Source organism: Parasteatoda tepidariorum, chromosome 7 (genome assembly GCF_043381705.1).
Source record: "Parasteatoda tepidariorum isolate YZ-2023 chromosome 7, CAS_Ptep_4.0, whole genome shotgun sequence".
Classification (NCBI taxonomy): domain Eukaryota; kingdom Metazoa; phylum Arthropoda; class Arachnida; order Araneae; family Theridiidae; genus Parasteatoda; species Parasteatoda tepidariorum.
The window spans coordinates 706,138-727,824 of NC_092210.1; the positions used below are offsets into that span (position 1 = coordinate 706,138).

The 21,687-nt window shown below is 33.5% G+C and overlaps 2 protein-coding genes across 2 annotated transcripts in view; one reads left to right on the forward strand and one right to left on the reverse strand.

Annotated features, from left to right (window-relative positions):
- LOC107448958 (SEC14-like protein 2) overlaps positions 1-16,700 on the forward strand; it is a gene marked incomplete in the record, with an annotated part of 60,205 nt that extends 43,505 nt beyond the window's left edge. The window contains 3 exon segments of the mRNA XM_071182995.1: positions 1,588-1,694; positions 4,223-4,535; positions 15,508-16,700. Coding sequence (XP_071039096.1) covers positions 1,588-1,694; positions 4,223-4,535; positions 15,508-15,599 — 512 coding nt within the window.
- Positions 16,701-20,801: 4,101 nt separating this feature from the next.
- On the reverse strand, positions 20,802-21,629 carry LOC122271129 (protein FAM200A-like). Its single transcript, XM_043051298.1, has one exon. It carries the CDS (start codon positions 21,627-21,629, stop codon positions 20,802-20,804), a length of 828 nt encoding a protein of 275 aa, XP_042907232.1.
- Positions 21,630-21,687: the final 58 nt, after the last annotated feature.

The window sequence follows — 21,687 nt, forward strand, 5'->3', positions numbered from 1 at the left end:
ATGACTATTTATTTTTATGTTATTTTAACTTACTCCAGCGTAACATACTTAGTTGTGCTAAAAAGTAGGTTTATAACAGTTTAGTTACTTAAGTTCATTTTGAAATTTTGTTCTAAAATCTATAAAACGCAATTTTTTATAGTTTTTGAAAGCAAACGATAATATTATTTTAAATTTTTAAATAAAATTTTAATTAAAAAAATTAAACCCTTTTTTTACCATGTAACCATTTCTCAAAAGTATGCATTATGTTAGACAAAAGTAAATTTTCTCAAACATTATATAAATATACTTAAAAAGGATTAACGTTTCATTTGTAGTTGTCATAATCGTAGTCAATTAGAGTATTCCGTGCCCATTTTTGTTGACCAGTGAAATTATTCAGTTATTCTTGACTAATGAATAAAGGATACTGAATAACGAATATTCTTTATTCAAAATATTTCTGACTAATGAATAAATCTTTATTCATCTTTATTCATCATTGAATAATTATTCATCATTCTTTATTCATTATTCTGAATGACAAATGCCCATCTCTGCTTGAAATACGTACATAGGCAGGATATGAAAATCAATCAGACGACATACATCGATGGAGACAGCAATCCATGATTTGAAATGTTTAACGGAGTCAATCCAGAAAGAAAAAGCATTTGAACAATGGGTGATAGTAATGAGGCGATCACAATTTTTTTGTTGATTTTTTAATTACTCTTTCTTTTCAATGCCCACCCGGATATTAACTTTCGTCATTCGGGTATCGGAAGAGTAGATTTGTTGACTACTCTATCAGGGTCACCCTATTAGGTGGGCAAACATTGTACCCACAGTAAGAGAGACAGATAATTCAGAGAAGAGAAGGAAAGAACATTCATGGCCTTATCCCTGATACGAACACGAGATCTTTCTGACTTTCAGCTCCCTGATCACCATACAGCGCCACCCTCCATTTTATTACTCTACAAATTGGAATATTTCATTAGTTTTTATATATAATATACATAATATTTCGAGTTATTTAGTTACGAATTGTCATCCATTCTTTTGTTTTCTGATATTTTCTTTTTATTAAAAAATATTCAACTCGGTTTTAAAACTCATGTTGTTTAGTCGTAGGCCATTCAGGCAAAATGTGCGATTGTTCTAGTTTTCCAGTGACGCCATCTAGGGACATTCTGCCACACCTATACGTCTCACCCGTTTATGGTGTGGGCTTATTCATGCATTCGTCCGCAGATCGTAATTTTGACCTGCACCAGACAACGATCAATCTCCAATTCAGTATGCATGCCCAGAGGTATAATTTGTTATGTTACCCAACAGATTTAAAGTGCACTAGTCATCATTTACTACAGTCTTCGGTTGGCTGAATTCCCGTACCTACGAACGTGAGTCTGTCAACCAGGCTATCCTGGCCCGTCTATCTAAAACTCATCTTTTAATATTATAGTTGACTGTTTCTGTACATAAAATGCGGAGCCCAGCGTTTCATAGTAGATTTTCGTATAAGTGTTTTTACAGTGCATGCATCGTAAATGTGGATTCATGCCTTATAAATGTCACGTCATGTTTTTTTTTCTCCAGATGGCTGGAAAGAGAAGTTACTGGAAAATATCGATGACGAAGTTTTACCAGCATTTCTTGGCGGGAAAAGAACCGATCCAGATGGTAACCCTCTCTGCAGAAGTCTAGTAAGATAAATTAATTGCAGTTAAGTCAAAAATACATTAAATACTTCAGAAACTTTTCTTCAAATACTCATTTAGATTTGTACAGAGAATGAAATTTCATCAATTTAGTTAAAAGATTTTTTTAAAAAAAATTATCGATTGTAGATCAAAATTAATAATGGGAAAGAACTTAGAAAATTAAAAAAATAAAAAAAATAAATGGATTTGAAATATATTAATAACATCGAAAGTTTTTTATGATTTCATTATAGGAGTTTTATATACATAAATTGTTTAAAGGCTAGTCGAAAGATTCATGCCAGTTCATGTGTTTAGATACTAATTTTGATCCTTTCTCTTGTTATCACTGTTTCATTTCTGTTGTTAAAGTGCTCATTTGAGTATTTTTTTTAAATGCACTATACCGTAAAAACTATGGTTTTTACCGGTACTTTTAAGATTGATTGTAAAATCTTGCCAACCATGTTGACTGAGTTAAATTGTGCAAGTTTTACTCATATGGTCTAACAAAATAAAAAAAATCGCCCTTTCTTCCCTAGTTAAGGCATTGTCTAAAGTATTAACATTACTGTTATACAAATGGTTATAAAGTATTCATTTTTAATTTAAGTATTTCAAAAAATGTTGTATTTAACTCTGGAGCTATTCTGTTTCGGTGGATCCAAACTTTCATTGAGGCCAGTGATGCTTTTGTGGTAATGATTGCTGTGCGGAAATTTAACCTAAAATAGGTACTGTGATAAAGGGGAGATTTTAGAGTTTTATGTATCATTTCATACGCATCCATACGTAAGGTTTGAAGTAAATGCGCATGCGCACCTGAAGCGGCTCAAGTCGCAGAAATGGGTATGCTCCAATGCAATGGGATACATGCAAGTGACGTAGTGTGGGTATCTCGAGCCTGATTGGTTGTTAAAACGTGGCTTTGTTTACTTTAGAAATTGTTCTTTCCATTCCATTTCGAGTTAACTCATCCTGTCAAGTATCAATTCTCTTAAGTGATACATTCTATCCTTCACAAAGATTCTTTCACAATGATTTCAATTCTTTCACCATATATATTTCTTACTTAACACAAAGACAAGCACGAAGCCTTGTGGAACATAAACAAAATTATTATGCATTGAAGTTGCCAGGTAGACAAAACAAAAACATATTACGTGTTGCAATAAAATACATAATTACATAATGTACATAATACATGTTGTATATATACTATACATTACATAATACATACTATATACATACTATACATTACATAATACATACTATACATTACATAATACATACTATACATTACATAATACATACTGTATTTAATTAACTTCCCGTTAATTAACATTCTAACTTACGTGGAAAAACTTAGCTCAACTTTGACACGTCATTTTGTTTATTGGCTATAAGCTGGCTCTGACGTCATAGGTCACATGTGCGGGTATGTTTGATCGAGAAGGAGATACTATATACATTCTCAATTCGAACGAGAGCAAAATAAAGAGATCTTTAAAAAATGCGTATGGTAAAAAAATCACCTGATGAACAGTAATTATCTTCAATTTTATAGTACAAATGGGAATATTAGAAACTAATTATTTCTAAAGCTGAGCAACTTTGGTGAAAGATTCTCCTGAAGATCTAGTTTATTCAATATCTTAGGAGAATTACGTAACAGTGTTCTAATTTCTAATAGCATTAAACTTATTTCCTTTTCTTATAATGTTAAGCTGACCAGCCTCCTCCTAAAATTGGTAGCAAAATTTATAAAAGAGCAGTCAAAAACTTATCTCTAAACATTTCTAGTTATTTAAAAGAAATTATTTCTGTTAGAAGGATTTCTGCTCTTAGAATATTAATTTGGAAAGATAAAGCAATGAGTTTTCATATATCTGTATGTATTAAAATTTTCATGTTATTAAAAATATTATTTCATTATAGTGGTCATGTTATTAAAATGAGTTTGTCTAAGTATATATTTATTTACCAATTAAAATAAAACAACAGTAAAAGTATTAGGTAAATATTTTATTGTCGATTTTTGAATAAAATTTCGCAAAATTAGGCGATTTTGATTGATTTGTACTTTATAAAAAATGGTATCAACTCCTAATGACGGCTTTAAATTACGATGCATATAAATGCATATTTAATCTATACTATTAATAACTAGGTATATATGTATTTTTTTTTGTCTGTATTTAAATATCCAAAGTTAATTAATACACGTTTATTAAATTTTAGAAAGATTTTCTTGCCCGTGCAAAAAGTTTATTCGTGTCCTTCACCAATTTTTTTCAACAGCTATAAACAATAACGAGTTCTTCAATAACATGGTTTTAGCTTATAATAAAAATAAGCAGGATAGCAAAACTGTGAAATTTCACTAATAGTTTTTTTTTACACCACTGAAACTCAGTACTATTTTAACTATATTATATTCGTAAAACAATCATATTAGTAGCATAAAATACCGAATATTTTTTAATCAGCTTTTTAGTGATAGCATATTTGTTATTATTTTCAATTTCTAGATATGCCCTGGAGGTAAAATACCAGAGAGATATTTTCTCTCCTCCAACAAGAGTACAATAAGAAACCTGGAGGGAGTGAAGAGACTAGTGGTATCAAGGCACTCTAGTACTGATGTAGTCATTGATGTTCTTCATCCATCTTCCGTTTTAATGTGGGAATTTGAAACAAAGGACAGAGATATCGGATTTGGAATTAATTGTAAAATTCCCGATCAAAATGATGGAGAGATAATTGAATTGATTCCCAAGAAAAGAATTGACACTTCAAATGGGCCTGAAACAGGAACTTATGTGTGTCATAATGCTGGTTCACGTAAGTATGAAAAAGTTCATCATGTTTTCAACTAACATAAGAATTTGAAATTATTCAATGGAATACCTGCAAGTGACGTATCTCGATCCTGATTGGTTGTTGTAACGTGGTATTTGTTTACGTTAGCAACTGCACTTTCCATTCTATTTAGAGTAATCCAAGCCTCTAAAGGATCAATTTACTTAAGTGTTACATTCTAAATTCTTTCACAAAGATTTCAATTGCTTCACCATATATTTCTTATTTAACACAAAGACAGGCACGAAGCTACGTAGAACATAAACATAAACGAACTAATTATGCATCGAAGTTGCCAGGTACACGAAACCAAATTATATCACAGTTACAATTTTTTCACCATATATTTCTTATTTAACACAAAGACAGGCACGAAGCTACGTAGAACATAAACATAAACGAACTAATTATGCATCGAAGTTGCCAGGTACACGAAACCAAATTATATCACAGTTACAATTTTTTCACCATATATTTCTTATTTAACACAAAGACAGGCACGAAGCTACGTAGAACATAAACATAAACGAACTAATTATGCATTGAAGTTGCCAGGTACACGAAACCAAATTATATCACAGTTACAATTCTTTCACCATATATTTCTTATTTAACACAAAGACAGGCACGAAGCTACGTAGAACATAAACATAAACGAACTAATTATGCATCGAAGTTGCCAGGTACACGAAACCAAATTATATCACAGTTACAATTCTTTCACCATATATTTCTTATTTAACACAAAGACAGGCACGAAGCTACGTAGAACATAAACATAAACGAACTAATTATGCATCGAAGTTGCCAGGTACACGAAACCAAATTATATCACAGTTACAATTCTTTCACCATATATTTCTTATTTAACACAAAGACAGGCACGAAGCTACGTAGAACATAAACATAAACGAACTAATTATGCATCGAAGTTGCCAGGTACACGAAACCAAATTATATCACAGTTACAATTCTTTCACCATATATTTCTTATTTAACACAAAGACAGGCACGAAGCTACGTAGAACATAAACATAAACGAACTAATTATGCATCGAAGTTGCCAGGTACACGAAACCAAATTATATCACAGTTACAATTCTTTCACCATATATTTCTTATTTAACACAAAGACAGGCACGAAGCTACGTAGAACATAAACATAAACGAACTAATTATGCATCGAAGTTGCCAGGTACACGAAACCAAATTATATCACAGTTACAATTCTTTCACCATATATTTCTTATTTAACACAAAGACAGGCACGAAGCTACGTAGAACATAAACATAAACGAACTAATTATGCATCGAAGTTGCCAGGTACACGAAACCAAATTATATCACAGTTACAATTCTTTCACCATATATTTCTTATTTAACACAAAGACAGGCACGAAGCTACGTAGAACATAAACATAAACGAACTAATTATGCATCGAAGTTGCCAGGTACACGAAACCAAATTATATCACAGTTACAATTCTTTCACCATATATTTCTTATTTAACACAAAGACAGGCACGAAGCTACGTAGAACATAAACATAAACGAACTAATTATGCATCGAAGTTGCCAGGTACACGAAACCAAATTATATCACAGTTACAATTCTTTCACCATATATTTCTTATTTAACACAAAGACAGGCACGAAGCTACGTAGAACATAAACATAAACGAACTAATTATGCATCGAAGTTGCCAGGTACACGAAACCAAATTATATCACAGTTACAATTCTTTCACCATATATTTCTTATTTAACACAAAGACAGGCACGAAGCTACGTAGAACATAAACATAAACGAACTAATTATGCATCGAAGTTGCCAGGTACACGAAACCAAATTATATCACAGTTACAATTCTTTCACCATATATTTCTTATTTAACACAAAGACAGGCACGAAGCTACGTAGAACATAAACATAAACGAACTAATTATGCATCGAAGTTGCCAGGTACACGAAACCAAATTATATCACAGTTACAATTCTTTCACCATATATTTCTTATTTAACACAAAGACAGGCACGAAGCTACGTAGAACATAAACATAAACGAACTAATTATGCATCGAAGTTGCCAGGTACACGAAACCAAATTATATCACAGTTACAATTCTTTCACCATATATTTCTTATTTAACACAAAGACAGGCACGAAGCTACGTAGAACATAAACATAAACGAACTAATTATGCATCGAAGTTGCCAGGTACACGAAACCAAATTATATCACAGTTACANTTTTAAATCAGCAGTGGGGACAAACCTATTAACATTTAAATATATTGTCCAGAAAGATATAAAAACCCTCTTTCCAAGGTCAAATGTGCTATTCTCTACCTATCCACCAGCATGTAAGGTTGTCCTTCTGGGGCTCTGGCCCTTACTTTAATAAAATTATATTATGATTCCTGCATTTTCCTGTATCTTTTTCAAGAAGCACCGGCCACACTACGAACTTACAATGTTTAGGCTTTCAAAGCGTAACAGATAAGTCGGCAGTGATAGCTTCCTGTCGCGAAAAAATTATTATTGAAAACTGAAAATGATATTTAATTTAATAATGGAATACATCTTTTGATAATCGACTTTCGCTTCTAAAATGATTCGTAACCTTGGATTAGAAATTCGAATGCGTGGGTGTGGTAAAGAAGAACGAGGACTGTTATTTCTCTCTTTGTTTTGTCTTCTTCTCGCTTTAATCCCCGATTAGAACTTTATTTTGATGACTTTAGAATTAAGAAACAGAAAAATTAAACGAATAATGTCTGATTCAAAAGAAAACCAGGTGGATGCTCCAGCACGCGTTAATATTTCTCCGTGTGAGGATAAAAATAATTTCCCCAACTGGATCAAGTATTTCAATAAAAAATGTGAAATTCTACATTTGGAAGGAAACTGGAAAATAAATAACATACCTGAATACCTGAAACGAGACTTATTTACCTTCTACATTAATGAATGCATAGAAATTGATAAATGGACCGAACTCGAGGTAAAACTACAAGAAAAATTTTCTCTTTTTAGAGAAGATAAGTATGAACTTTTTCTATCTATGAGGCCATCTCCAAAAAAGACATTTTCTGAATATGCTGCTGAGAAGTGGAAATCGTCGAAAGATCTAAACATAGATGAGGAGCTGTTGCTAGAATCCATCAAAGCTGACATACCGGAGAAATTTCGTAATTTTCTGAGTATAGCATCTCCATCTACTGTGGAAGAACTTATTAAGTTATGCTCAAAATTAGAAAAAAATGAAAAGAGTGCCTTCAATAGACCTACTCCCCAACGACACAATTGGAATGATAATACACGATACTATGAGCAACCAAGGCAGTGGATTCCCCAGCATCGGTACAGAATGGAGCAGCTAAGGCAGTGGATTCCCCAAAATCAGTACAGAATGCGGCAGCCAAGGTTTGTGAATTAATCTCTATGGAGTACCTCAGCATGATTCCCAGCCTCCGCAGCCCAGCAATAACAAAAGCTGTCCATCAAATGACTATTTATGTGTGACATCGCGAGTGAACAATAAGAATTTACTAACTATATTGGACACAGGATCCAACATCACTATAATTCAGAAACATTTTATAGGACAATCAAAAAAACATTTGAACTCTACTAGGATTTTAATTTCGCAATTTCAAGGATATATCAAGGGAAACCTCCAAAAGGTAAGTGTTAAAATAGGAAACACTACAAAAGTAATAACATGCGCCTTTATAGACACCCCTCTTAATTTTGCTATACTTGGTCTTAATGAAATATCATTATTTAAGTTACATATTGATTTAAAAAATTTTAGAGTTTTTCAAAAATTTAAAGATGTTACATATGATAAATTTTCTCAGTCTAATAATTATTATAGTGCTAAAAATAAATATCATACTAATATATTTTACAGCAATAAACAAAAAATTGATCTTATAAATGTATAATATTGGACAATATACTAAAAATAATAAATTTTAATTTGAAATCGCGTGAAGGGGGAAGTTCTGACCAATAGGCTAGCATATTGATCAGACCTTTCTTCAGAGGGGGGGAATATTATGTGATGTTAAAACAATTATATATTAAATATAATCCATAAATAGAGCATTTATCTAACGCCCAAACGTTTAAAAACCTTTCCCACAAGAAAGTAATAATATTGATCTAATTATCTCAAAAAATGTGATGATGTGGCTTTAGCAGCTTGGGAAATTGATCAGTCCCACGCTACTGAGACCTATTAACATTTAAATATATTGTCCAGAAAGATATAAAAACCCTCTTTCCAAGGTCAAATGTGCTATTCTATACCTATCCACCAGCATGTAAGGTTGTCATTCTGGGGCTCTGGCCCTTACTTTAATAAAATTATATTATNTATCATCTAAAATAACCACGTAGTATAAATAATAACAGGGCTACATCCCTGTTATCATTGTTGTATTCAGCTTGAATAATGCAGTCATAAGCCATAATACGTTCTCAAAAGGTTTATTTAAAGGTAGGCTGGTGGCTATAACAGTTCACATCCCCACTCCACAAGGGAGGGGGTGTAGACGAAACTCCGGATGGTTCCGGCAGATGTTTTATGGAACACGTTATTCAGCAAGAGACATGCGAAAACCATCGGTCCCGCATTAAATACTACAGAGAATGATGTAATTAGGTTCCAGTCGTACATACCTTTGTAACTCCACTCATTATGGAATATCATTTAATGCTTCCTAATATGGAAGTGAAAGAGGGACAAGATTCTAAAAATAACTCCTCCTTAGAAATATAAATCTAATTATGATTCAATGGTAAGTTTTCAGCCTTGAATTCCCAAAATAGAATTTCTTCACCTATTCTTTACTAAAGACATTTTATGAAAACGAAAGAGTTTTAACGGTTTTATTAATACAAAAGTATTTATAATTTTTGTATTACATCCCCCCCCCCCCAAAAAAAAAATTTTGGTAAGCCAAAATAAAAAAATTAAGAATACTTTACATTTATAGAATTTAGGTTGGTACGACTGTTACTTTTTCCTATTGCAAATAATATTTTTTTGATTTACATGAAAAAAAAACAATTATTTACAATGACAAAAACATAAAAAACATGATAATGCAATTTATCTGTTTAGTCAATTAAACAGAAAGAAAAATGAAACATATTTATTTAACTATTCTACTAAAATTTTCAAAAATTTTTCACACAAAAATATATAAAATTTTTATGCAAATAAATTGGACAACATGTGTCATTAATTCAGAATTTAAGATTCTGTGTGGTTAAAAGGGGTTATTTACTTGATGAAAGTCTGTATTCCCCGTTAAATTGGAGGAAAACAGAATTTCATGAAGCAGAGGGAAATTGAGAGTTCCAGACTGGACAATACAAAAATAGTTCATAAAAATTTTCCCACTTTGTTGAGAAAAAAAGTTAAACTTTCATCGCCCTCACATCCAAATGATGTAGAGGTAAACATCTCCACACGCAATTCGGATCTCCCCCAAAAAAAGGTTTTACTTCTTCCGTAGAAGAAAAAAAAATTTCTTTTGTTTTAGACACATTCATGATTTAATTTCAACATTTGTGGATTGTGATATTTCCTAAGCTCTGATACATGTACTTTTTCAAAATTTTGTTTACTTAAATTATTCTTTTTATATATTTTGTAATCAGTTTCTTGGTCATACTTTCTTTTTCCTATTTTTCCTTTTATTTTTTGTTTTTGTTACCCTTTACATATTTTTCGTCGATATTAGCCTGATAATGTACGCATCCATTACCTAGATCTATCTTCGAATCATTTGAACTTTTTGGACTTTCTTTCTTTTTATTTTTTCAATGTTTACTTTTACTGAAACATCTTTAACTTTTATTTTTTCGATGTTTACTTTTACTGAAACATCTTTTTCATAATTTTTGACCTTAACATTTTGAGAATTCCGCTGTCTAATGTGCAAAGATAAGTTGTCACTTTTAGAATTAGCAGAGATGATCAGTCTCTAACCAAATAGAGTAACAACTGGCCCGACACAATCAATAAACAAACAAAAATCTTTGCAAGTTTACAACACAACTAAAGCATATGGTAAATCAGTATCAAGTATAAAAACTTAGCTGAGTTAGAAATTTCGCCTATCGTAATAAGGGAAACTCACAAATTTTGTTAAGTGTTAACTGTCCTTTTGTTTGGGTAACATATAAGTTTTCACATTTTTTAAAAAGGAATACTTAGTTTTGACCAAGTCCAAAAAAATAAAAGAATTAAAAAATTTTTTTTTTCATTTATATTTTTCTTTCTTTCTTTTTGGACATAAAATTGGTAATTTAATTTGTCACAATAGGGTGTTAGGAAATTCCAATATTTTCATTTCTATTTTTATTTTGTAAATATTTTGAGTGTATTCAGTTACTAATACATTTCAATTTGTGTTTTATCATTTTTCAAACTATTTGTATTAGTTTTAACTTTTCTTGGTTTAATTTATAATTTCTACCAAACCACAATTGCATTCAAAATAAGAATATTTTAATGGCATTTTATCTTAACCCTAAGCACTATAGTAAAACAAATATATAAATTCTACTAATCAATCATTCATGGAAACTGTAACACATAAAACAATAAATATGAAAATAATTTTTCGAAACATTTTTTATGCTAATCAAAACAATCAATTCACTGAAAATAAAAATTTCTCAAAAAAAAAAAATTCAACAGTAAATACGATCGATGTATAAAAAGTAATTGTTTCAATTGAAACATCAAGCATGAGAAAAAAAAATTAAAATCATAAACAATGACTCTTGTTATGAGTACTTTTTTTTCATTAATCAATAAAAATTAAAGAAATTGTTTTATGAGAACTGTAAAAAAATTAACACAAAGGATACGAGAAAAAGTTCGAACCAGTCCATGAAGACATTCCGAAAACCGCAACACCAGATGAAAGTTGATAGGAAAAAAAATTTGTTTTTTCGATTCCAAAACACATTTTGAAAATCACAACATCAGATGAAATTTGATTAGTAATTTCTTCTTTAAGAGGAATCATATTTCTCCTTGAATGAGGCGGGGTAGACCAATTTATTGACGATAAAATTCAAAGCAGCACTGGTAGAGAGGCATGACTAAACTTTCTGTAAGTCACTTGTAAAGGAAAGGGATGGAATTTCAAATCGAAAACTTTTTAATTATCAGGAGTTCGATGCAGTTTTTCTTTTTAATCCAAGGAAAGAAATTGAAGCTCAGATTACTAGTTGTATCCATCGCCTTCAGAGCGTAGACAAAGCATGCAGCATAGACAAATGCAAAGTCGATGTTAGTTAAGTTCCACTGTAGTTATTATTTATACAAACAAAAAGTTTGATGATTGAAGAATTTGCTTTTTGTTGAAGATACTGGATGAATTATTAATTACCATGAGTTGAAGAAGAATTTGACTAGATAAATTTTCAGCTGTCCATTTGAAGGAGATATTCGATATTTTTGATGTAGTATTCCCCCGGTGGGTGATGGGATGAGGAATCTTTCCTTTCCTTCTACGCTTTTTTCACTGCCGATAAAGCAAACTTTTTTTTCCCCCGGTGGGTGATGGAATGAGGTTTTCGAAGTCACAGACGGTCTCCGCTAAGCTTAGTTTCTGAGATAGAAATGAGTAAGTTTCCTCCGCAAGCAACTATCCTGCTTGGCTTATAATATCAGGGCTACATCCCTGTTATCATTGTTGTCTTCATCTTTAATAATGCAGTCACAAGCCATAATACGTTATAAAAAGGTTTATTCAAAAGTATGCTGGTGGTTATAACAGTTCACTTCCCCACTCCACAAAGGAGGGGGAGTGACGAAACTCCGGATGGTTCCGGCAGATGTTTTATGGAACACGTTATTCAGCAAGAGACATGCGAAAACCATCGGTCCCGCATTAAATACTACAGAGAATGATGTAATTAGGTTCCAGTCGTACATACCTTTGTAACTCTACGCAGTATGGAAAATCATTTAATGCTTCCTAATATGGAAGTGAAAGAGGGACAAGATTCTAAAAATAACTCCTCCTTAGAAATATAAATCTAATTATGATTCAATGATAAGTTTTCAACCTTGAATTCCCAAAATAGAATTTCTGCACCTATTCTTTACCAAAGACATCTTATGAAAACGAAAGAGTTTTAACGGTTTTATTAATATAAAAGTATTTATAATTTTGGTATTACATGTATATATATATATATATATATATATATATATACACAAGGAGGCTTAACACAGAGACAGGCACGAAGCTAAGTAGAACATAAACTAATTATGCATCGAAGTTGCCAGGTACACAAAATAAAAAATATATCACGGTTACAATAAAAATACGTAATCAAATAATAAATCTATGTTAGGTAAAAGTAGACGAGAAAGAATTATATTTCAACTTATTCGATGAGCAATACGGCTCCCTATTTAATTAACTTATCGTTAATTAACATTCTAACTTATGTAGTGAAACTTAGCTCAACTTTAATATGTCACTTTGATAAAGATTAGCTGGCGCTGATGTCGTAGGTCACATGTGTGGGGTATGGGAGGTCTTCTTCTTCTTGAACTGCCAGTACCCAATTAACATTTACTTTGGAGTGTCTGCAATACCACGCTTAATGCGTGATAAAAACAATAATTTTTCACTTATATCTTAGATTTAAGTTCAAAACTTTACAGACAAACTTTTACCGCCAAATAGAATTCCTCGTTAATAGAAATTTCGATCACTTTCGAATGGGCTGGAAAGCTTAATTTTAAACTGGAGTTCTCTGCCTTATAAGAACGGAGATTACATTTATTTCCAAAAACATTGCGAGACAAATTTATCGCCAATTTGCCTTCGAATAGAATTTATGACTCATCAAAATTTTATCACCTAAAGGTAGCTTAGGTAAATTAATTAAGATAACTTAGATTTTAATTGGAACTCTGTGCTTAATTACAATACGAGTTATAATTGTTTACTAAATAGCGTACGCAAGCCTTTTTTCCAATTCATACCAAAATTTTGACGCTTTTTCATGAACAAGCGAATGAACATTTAACTAGGAAAAAAGTGTAAATAAGAAATCAATTAGAAATTTTAGGAACTACATTTTAAGCATATGCATAAAAAGGAGGAACGTTTTTCTCACCGATCAAAAATTTAAAACTTAAGGGTATTGCATCCAAAGATGTTTCTGTGGTGATAGACGTTTATTATTAAAGCAATGCACCTTGCGTTTTTTGTTTAACAAAAACAGAATTACTAATTAATTTATCCTCTTTAGTTCTATAATTTAGAATGTAGTTTTTAAAATTATCATTTTATTTTATTACTACAGTCTAATATTACTTACATTAAGATTTATTTAAATTAGGATTGTTTCAGTTGATTAATATTCGGATTCAAATGTCAAATATTTTTTTCTTGCATGTACATTAATTACTCGTAGCTTTTTTTTTAAAAATCTCATATTTCTATAAAAGCATTTGAAAATACAATAAGAGTATTTAAAATTGCAATAGGGAGATTTCGCAAATTTGTGTTAGCTTCATTACGCTTTCGTACGCAAGGCTTCAAATAATTGTGCATGAGCATTTGTGCTCTTGCGTCAGTTCTGGTGAAATGCGCATGCACCCGTGAAAAAATATCTAACCTAAGTAGGTAGGTAGGTACTTAATTCACGTCGCACTAGAGCTGCACAATGGACTATTGGTAACGGTCTGGGAAACATCCCTGAGGATGATTCGAAGACGTGCCATAGCAATTCTGATCCTCTACAGAGGAGATGGCTTCGGAAGCCAGACGACCTGTTCCGTGAAGTCGAGTACTTTACGATGCAACAGTTTAACTAGTTCCGGTACTGCGCACCCTCGGTCCCTACACAGGCTGATCGATTATGGTCACCCACCAGCTTACTGACCGCAGCAAGTAATGATTGACTTCAGTGTTCTTCTGGGAATCGCCATCCCCTCTGCAGAGGATCAAAATTGTGATGGCATGTCTTCGGATCATCCTCAGGGATGTTTCCCAGATCGTTGCCAATAGCCCATTGTGCAGCTCTAGTGCGACGTAAATGAACTACAACAACATCTTCTGGGAATCGCTTATTTACGATCAGTCCACTGCAGGACACTTACGTAAGTGAAAAGAAGAGATTTTGCCAAAATTCGTAGGTTAAAACCACAACGTAGTGGATCATCATTTGAACTTTGACCACAAAATCAAAACAAACATTTACAATATGCGTAAACTATCTCTAAACCTGTGACACACGATTCAAGATGTTTTTCTCAACGTGAAACTGCGGTTCTGTGAGCAAAGAAATTATGGAGTTTGATGAATTCAGCGATAAGGAATGCAGGTTATTATTATTAATATTTTTAATATTTGAAAATATTATTGAACTTCTATTGATTATTTAACTTCTTTTAACTAAAAGATAAAGTTAAAATGAATGTATCTTAGTTACTTAAGAAACTAGTGCAATTAGCCAACCATAATGTTAAAAAAAAAAACAAATAAAATTATTTATTCAATGAATGAACCAGTTATTGGAAGATCAGACGATTCATTTCTAAATTTTATCAACACATTTTTTCAAATTTGCATTCCGTGTCCATGTTTTTAGTTCCAAGGTAGACTTCAACAGAAAACAACATTTAACAACTATAGCGTAGCAACTTAACAGCGTGCTTGCAGCGTAAACCACGCCTACATAACGTAAAGATACGTAGCATCCAAAATAAACTCAAGCATACGCAGCTGCTTCAATCGTACGTACGGGAGAGTACGAAAGCTAACTTGCGATATCTCCCTAATTCCTACCATAGGAAATTAATAATCTACTGTTTATTATTGAAGTCTTCTCTGGCTACGATAAAGGTTGCTCTCGTGCTTGCCAGACAGTTTTTATATTCTTGCTTTTATTTTTCAGATATTCTCTTGTTTGACAATTCATATAGCTGGCTACATTCAAAAGAGATTTACTACAAAACAAAAGTGATTCCACCAACAAATGCAGACTGATATAATGGAAGCCCACTATCTTCCTCGTGATTAACTTTGAGGTGTCTTTTTGAGCTACTACTGAATAGTTTTAGAAAACATTTTCTTTATTTGAACCTTCAATTTTTTATGAAATACAGAATATGTATAAAACAGCGTTATCCTTACTTTCGCAAATGAATTAAAACACCAAGACTGCCAACGTTATGACGCAAACAGTTAATAAGAATGTATGTATCTATAGATCAGAATAAATTGGATGCTTGCAAACGAGAATATAGATATGAAAGGTATATTATAATATTATAACTATCTTTGAAGAGCTTACCCAGTTATCGGGTTTACGGCTGCTAATGTTCAACTCAGTAGCCGTATAATTTTGGACTCAAGCCGGAACACAACTGAACTCTTGGATCAATTATTGGGAGAAATCTGCCTTCGTGGAGGACTTTTTTCATGCGGAACTAACTCTCATTTGCGTTACATGGAGAAGAAAACCACGAAAATCTCCTGCGATTAGCTCGACGGAAAGGGGACTCTAACCCATGATCCGTCTACCACTGAGCATATTTTACGTCAGCACTGTGGTCGGTACGAGCCGGTTGCGGAATTCGAAATAACCTGTCATCGCCGGGATTCGATCCCGGAACACCTGATTAAAAGGCGGATGCTCTCTCCCCTGAGCCATCAATATGAAAGGTATAATCATTATTTGTTGTTGCCCACAAGTGGGTAATAGTTAAGTAAATGGGCTTTTCCGCTAAGTGGTTACTCCAAACGCTCTGAAACGTGGAGGTAGTTGGTTCGAAACTCATCGCATACTTGGATTCCAATTTCGTAAGGATATACAGTCATCTTTGTTCTTTCAGCATATATATGTGAAGGAGCTTCTGAGGTCGAGGGATATTGTATTTTCTGCAATGGCTCTGAATCGTATAGGTAATGGGTTCGAATTCCATCGTCCCTTTGGATGTATTTTTGAGGCATCCTGTGTTAAATTGTGCTATGCGTTATTTAACGATGGCTCATAAGTTGTTTTTTGTATAGGGCATAAAAACCTAAGTCGATAAATGAAATACATGTATATGAATATATAAATAAATAAATGAACAAACAAATAAAGTTGTTTTAATTATTTTTTTTTTAAATCAACATTTTATTTAAAAATTTGTGGAGGCCTGCCTGGCCTATCTGTATCGTCGGTCAAATGCTGTGCAAAGCGTGGAGGTAGCGGGTTCAAATCCTGCCGTAACCCTGGATGTATTATTCCTCGTTATGTCCTTCTTTGAATTGTTCTATCTGTCTTTTTACTTGCCAAAGGCTTATAATCCTAAATTGAGCACAGAAGCCTGCAAATGTATGTAATTTCAATAAAGCAATAAAACAATGAAAATTTATAATGAAAAAATAGGTATTGACTGATGGATAGATTCACCTGCTTATCAAAGAAAAAAGACTTGACGTCGGAGGTTGTGTGTTAGTGAAGGAATCTTTGGAAGTCTTAACAATGTGAATCGACATCAACGAATTGTGATAAAGTAGGTCCTTTATATTTCTAGTAACGGATACTTCACCTCGGTTACTGATAAGAACTTCGTAATTTTTGTTTTCTCCCGAGTTGGGAGCCTTCGCTCGTCGGGGAAGGAACCGCCCCCTTCACCGACAGACTCTTCTGTTTCTTTCCATGAAAACATTAAGTTACAATTTTCCGTATAATTTGGAAATGTAAATTATGGATCAGAATGAATTGATGGATGAAACTGCTGCAGAATATAGCAGTCGTCTTGCGAAAACAAATATTGACATCCTCTTAGAATATGACGATACGATCCAATACAAACTGACGTATGCAACGGACAATGGTCTAAATTCATACACACTATTTTTCTCGCCATCAGGAGTTAACTCGTTTTCCAAAAAACCTTTGCAATTAAAAACAATTCTAACTGACGTGGTTAGCGACCCAAGAAAAATTAGTTTATGCACTCATACAAGACATGGCAAACTACTTATTCAAACCTCTGATTTAGCTACAGCATTGGAACTTAGCAATCTGAATTCTCTATTTGATATACGTACCAAACCAAAAATGATACAAGAAAACATTACATCTCGCTTCCTACTGCATGAGATACCGCTTGACTTAAATCTTCGTGATTTAAAATTCGAATTAGAGCACAGCAACATCCAAGTATATATAGTATTCGACGATTCCAAAAAAAGGGAGATACCGTCCCCTCTGAAACCTGCTTAGTAACCTGTTACGGAACACAGACGCCGAAGAGTCTTAGACTCTTCTATGATAGCGTCCGACCTATAGCATTTTATGACCGCCGCAGACAGTGTCATAAATGTTACAAATTCACGTACCTGGAAAAGAATTGTCCCGCTCCTACTCAAATTTGTAGCCAGTGCAGTGGAAGTCATCACAAATCTGCATGCAACTGCTCTATAACGATCTGTAGCAATTGCACAGGGAACCACGCTTCTGGCTACCCTGATTGCCAAGCACGACTAGAGGAAGCTCGCAGACAATATAAATCAGAAAAAGATAAACCAACGTTTGCATCAGTAGTGAAATCCGACCGTTCAGAACAAATTGCGGATATCAAAGAAATAATCAAAACAGCAGTAGCAGAAGTAGCTACAGTGTTTGACGCAAAACTGTTGGCGTTAGCGGAACGCCAGGACGCCCTCTTCGACAAAATATTTAAAGTCTTAGAAATTCTGACTTCTCGACAAGACATCGAACAATCTCACCAAAATCTTTTACGTAAGAAATTTCGTCCGACACTCGACACGGAAGTCCTAGATCACGGTTTTAAAACCGAATTTTCCTTCATGGCCGACACTGAGTCATCCACACCGAGCGTACCCACCTACATCGAAACAGAATCTCGACCAGAATCTTCAGAAACTAAAGGGCAGGGCCTAGTTGCACCAGTTAGAGGCATAACCTCAAGATCACAAAATAGAGGTCTACTTCAAAAGATCTCGCAAGTTCAAACAAAATCATCGACTAATAAAACCAAAAGCTAATATCTACTTCCTTACTGCAATTGACAATACAATTTTCTAGTTACCTTTTGAATAGTCTACAAAATGCCAATTAACATCATTTCCTGGAATTGCCGAAGTATTAAAAACAAACTTCACTGGCTTAAAATAAAACCTTTTTCTCAATCACATATAATTGCTCTTCAGGAAACGTTTCTAAGTTCAGCAGACTCGCTTCATGTTCCGTCCAAAACAATTTTCCGTCAGGACCGAACGAGAGGTCGAGGAGGCGAACTCGTCATTGAGGTTGACCGCAACATTTCATCGAAAATCATTCCAATACCAAATCTACCAACATCAGATAATGAAATCTTAGCGGTGCAGATCACAACGACTGATTTCTCATTTTAACTAGTGAATATTTATTCCCCTAAAGGTTAATTTTTAATAGACTGGCTGCAATTCCTAAGACGAACGTTAACAAACCCTTTTATTTTAACAGGGGATTTCAACGCACACCATGCTGCGTTAGGAACTCAGACAACATCAAGAGATGCGGATAGGCTCCTCGAGTGGATCCTAGATGCGCAATTCTCTCTACTAAACACGAAGGTCCCCACATTCTTCAAACCAGGGTGCCAACCCTCCCTTCTAGACCTCACAATCACATCAGCTGACTTTCCCCCCAAAATGAATTACGTAGTGTCCCCAGACACATTTGATTGCGATCATGCCCCTGTGAGCATGTCCCTTAATACCCCAAACAGCAATTCCGAACAGACAAACTCAAGTGCATTGGAAGAACCTAACCCGTGACCTTGAAGAAAGAATTCTAACCGAAAATACCCTCACAACTCAAAAGTTTCAAACTATTTTCCAGCAAAAAATAAAGAAACATACCTCTTTCAGACCAGCGATTAATCCACTCTTCCCACACTTCTGGAACAGTCTGTGCTCCTATTTATTAGGTAAGAAACGTAAATATCTAAGAATCGCGCGCAGATCCCTCAACCCAGATAAGTGGAACACATACAAAAAAACAGCAGCTGAGCTACGAAAAACAACACACTCAGCCAGAAGACAATATTGGAATGACGTTTGTGTCAACGCAGGTCAAACTAAATCCAATGGGAAAATACTCCGAGCAATTATTAACCGCCCAGAAAACCGAAATATATCGTCGAACCAAATCATGATCAACAACATAGAACTTCACAGCCCATTGTCTCAAGCAAATGCATTTGCAGCTTGCTATTCCAAACCACCAAACAAAACCCCACTCCCACTGGATTTCAGTGGAGTTGACCAAGAATACAACAAACCATTCTCCTTACAAGAACTCAACGACGCCTTCACAGCTTCAAAATGCAAGTCCCCCGGATCAGATGGCACTCCTTTAAAAATTCTTCGCTCCCTTTCGGAAGCAGCTACTCAAAAGCTAATCGACGAGTTAAACTATATCTGGGTCTCAGGACAGATCCCAGAATCCTGGAAGTTAGCCCATATCATCCCTATCCATAAGAAATGGAAACCACCTGACCTAGTATCATCATACAGACCCATATCGCTTACATCATAGGTTCTCAACCTTTTTAGCGCTGCCGCCCCCTTAAGGAGCAAAAAACATTTCAACGCCCCCCTTTGTTATTCAGACTAGAGCATGGGAACGGAGGGACGTGTGCTGAGTTATAAGAGACAAAATTTTTAAGCAATATTTTTACGAAAAAGAATAAATTAACTCGATAATTTTCTCACGGCAGGTAATCACAGTCTATTTGCTTTGATCAAAATAAATACGTTTAATGAAAAAAATGCAACCAAGAAACCTATACTTAAAAATAATAATTTATTCTTAATTAAATAATTAAAAAAACATCCAAAATAATTTTTTACACTAAAAAGTAATATCAACGAAACATTCAAGTAACTATGTTAGTGGGATGATTATACTTAATGCAGTGCTTTCCAAACTTTTTGTACCTGCGCCCCCCTCTTTGGAAAAAAAATTTGTTGTGCCCCCCTTAATTTTTCTAACAATCCAATTTCATAAACACTCATTTGATATTGTAATTTATTTAATGGGCTACAAAATAATATACAATATTATGTATAAAAATACATAAAAAATAATGATCTATTTTAAGAAATAATAATATAATGTAATAAAAACAAATCTTACAAAAGTACAAAAAATAGAATTCAACATTAATACAACATTATAAAAATTTAATGTGAAGGGTGAGCTTGTTTTTCAGCACAAATTTTGTCAAACCGTGGTATCATTGAAGATATCGCGGTTCTCAGTTCCTTTTCAATCTTTAAGCAAGATCGATACTTTGTCTTTAAGACAGCTACTGCAGAAAACCCAGTTTCACATAAGTAAGATGTTACAAAGGGCAATAAAATTTCTAAAGCTTTATTTGTTAAAGTAGGAAACTCGTCCTTTACTCGTAACCAAAACGTGACAATATTATTTTCGTGTTGAAACATCTGCTTTAATGTGCTGTCACTAGATAAGTCAATTATCATTTCCTGCTCTGCTGTCGTAAGGCCAAAATCAGCATATTTTTCAATCACAAACGGGTTTCTAATCCATTCATATTTGGACATGTCAAGATCTTTAAAGTAAAACGAGAATTGCTCCCTTAAACTGGTCAAGTGTTTATTAATAAGAACTTTACTTTCTTCTATTTCATCTTCAAGACAGGTAATTTTAAAAGTGGGAAACATGTCAAAGTTATTATTTTTCAAACTTATTATCCACAGTTCCAATTTTCTCATAAATGCAGTAACCTTGTCTTTCTGGACAAAAGCATGAATTTGAGGCCTTTGCATTGATTTATTTAAAGTACTGAGTCTTTGAAAAATATCCACTAAATACGCAAGTTTTACAAGGAATTTCGTGTCATAAAACAAGTTTGCTTCATCTCTATTATTATCTGTAAGGAATATGGCGATCTCTTCTTTTAGCTCAAACACCCTTTGAAGTACTTTGGAACGAGAAAGCCAACGTGCCTCACAATAATATAGAAGTGATGTATATTCTGAACCCATGTCATTACACAATTTTGCGAAAAGCCTTCCTCTTAATGGGCTATTTTTGATAAAATTT

Bases quoted from the DNA above. Each gene is read 5' to 3' on its own strand.
- LOC122271129 (XM_043051298.1), bottom strand. From the start codon at position 21,629: ATGGGTTCAGAATATACATCACTTCTATATTATTGTGAGGCACGTTGG.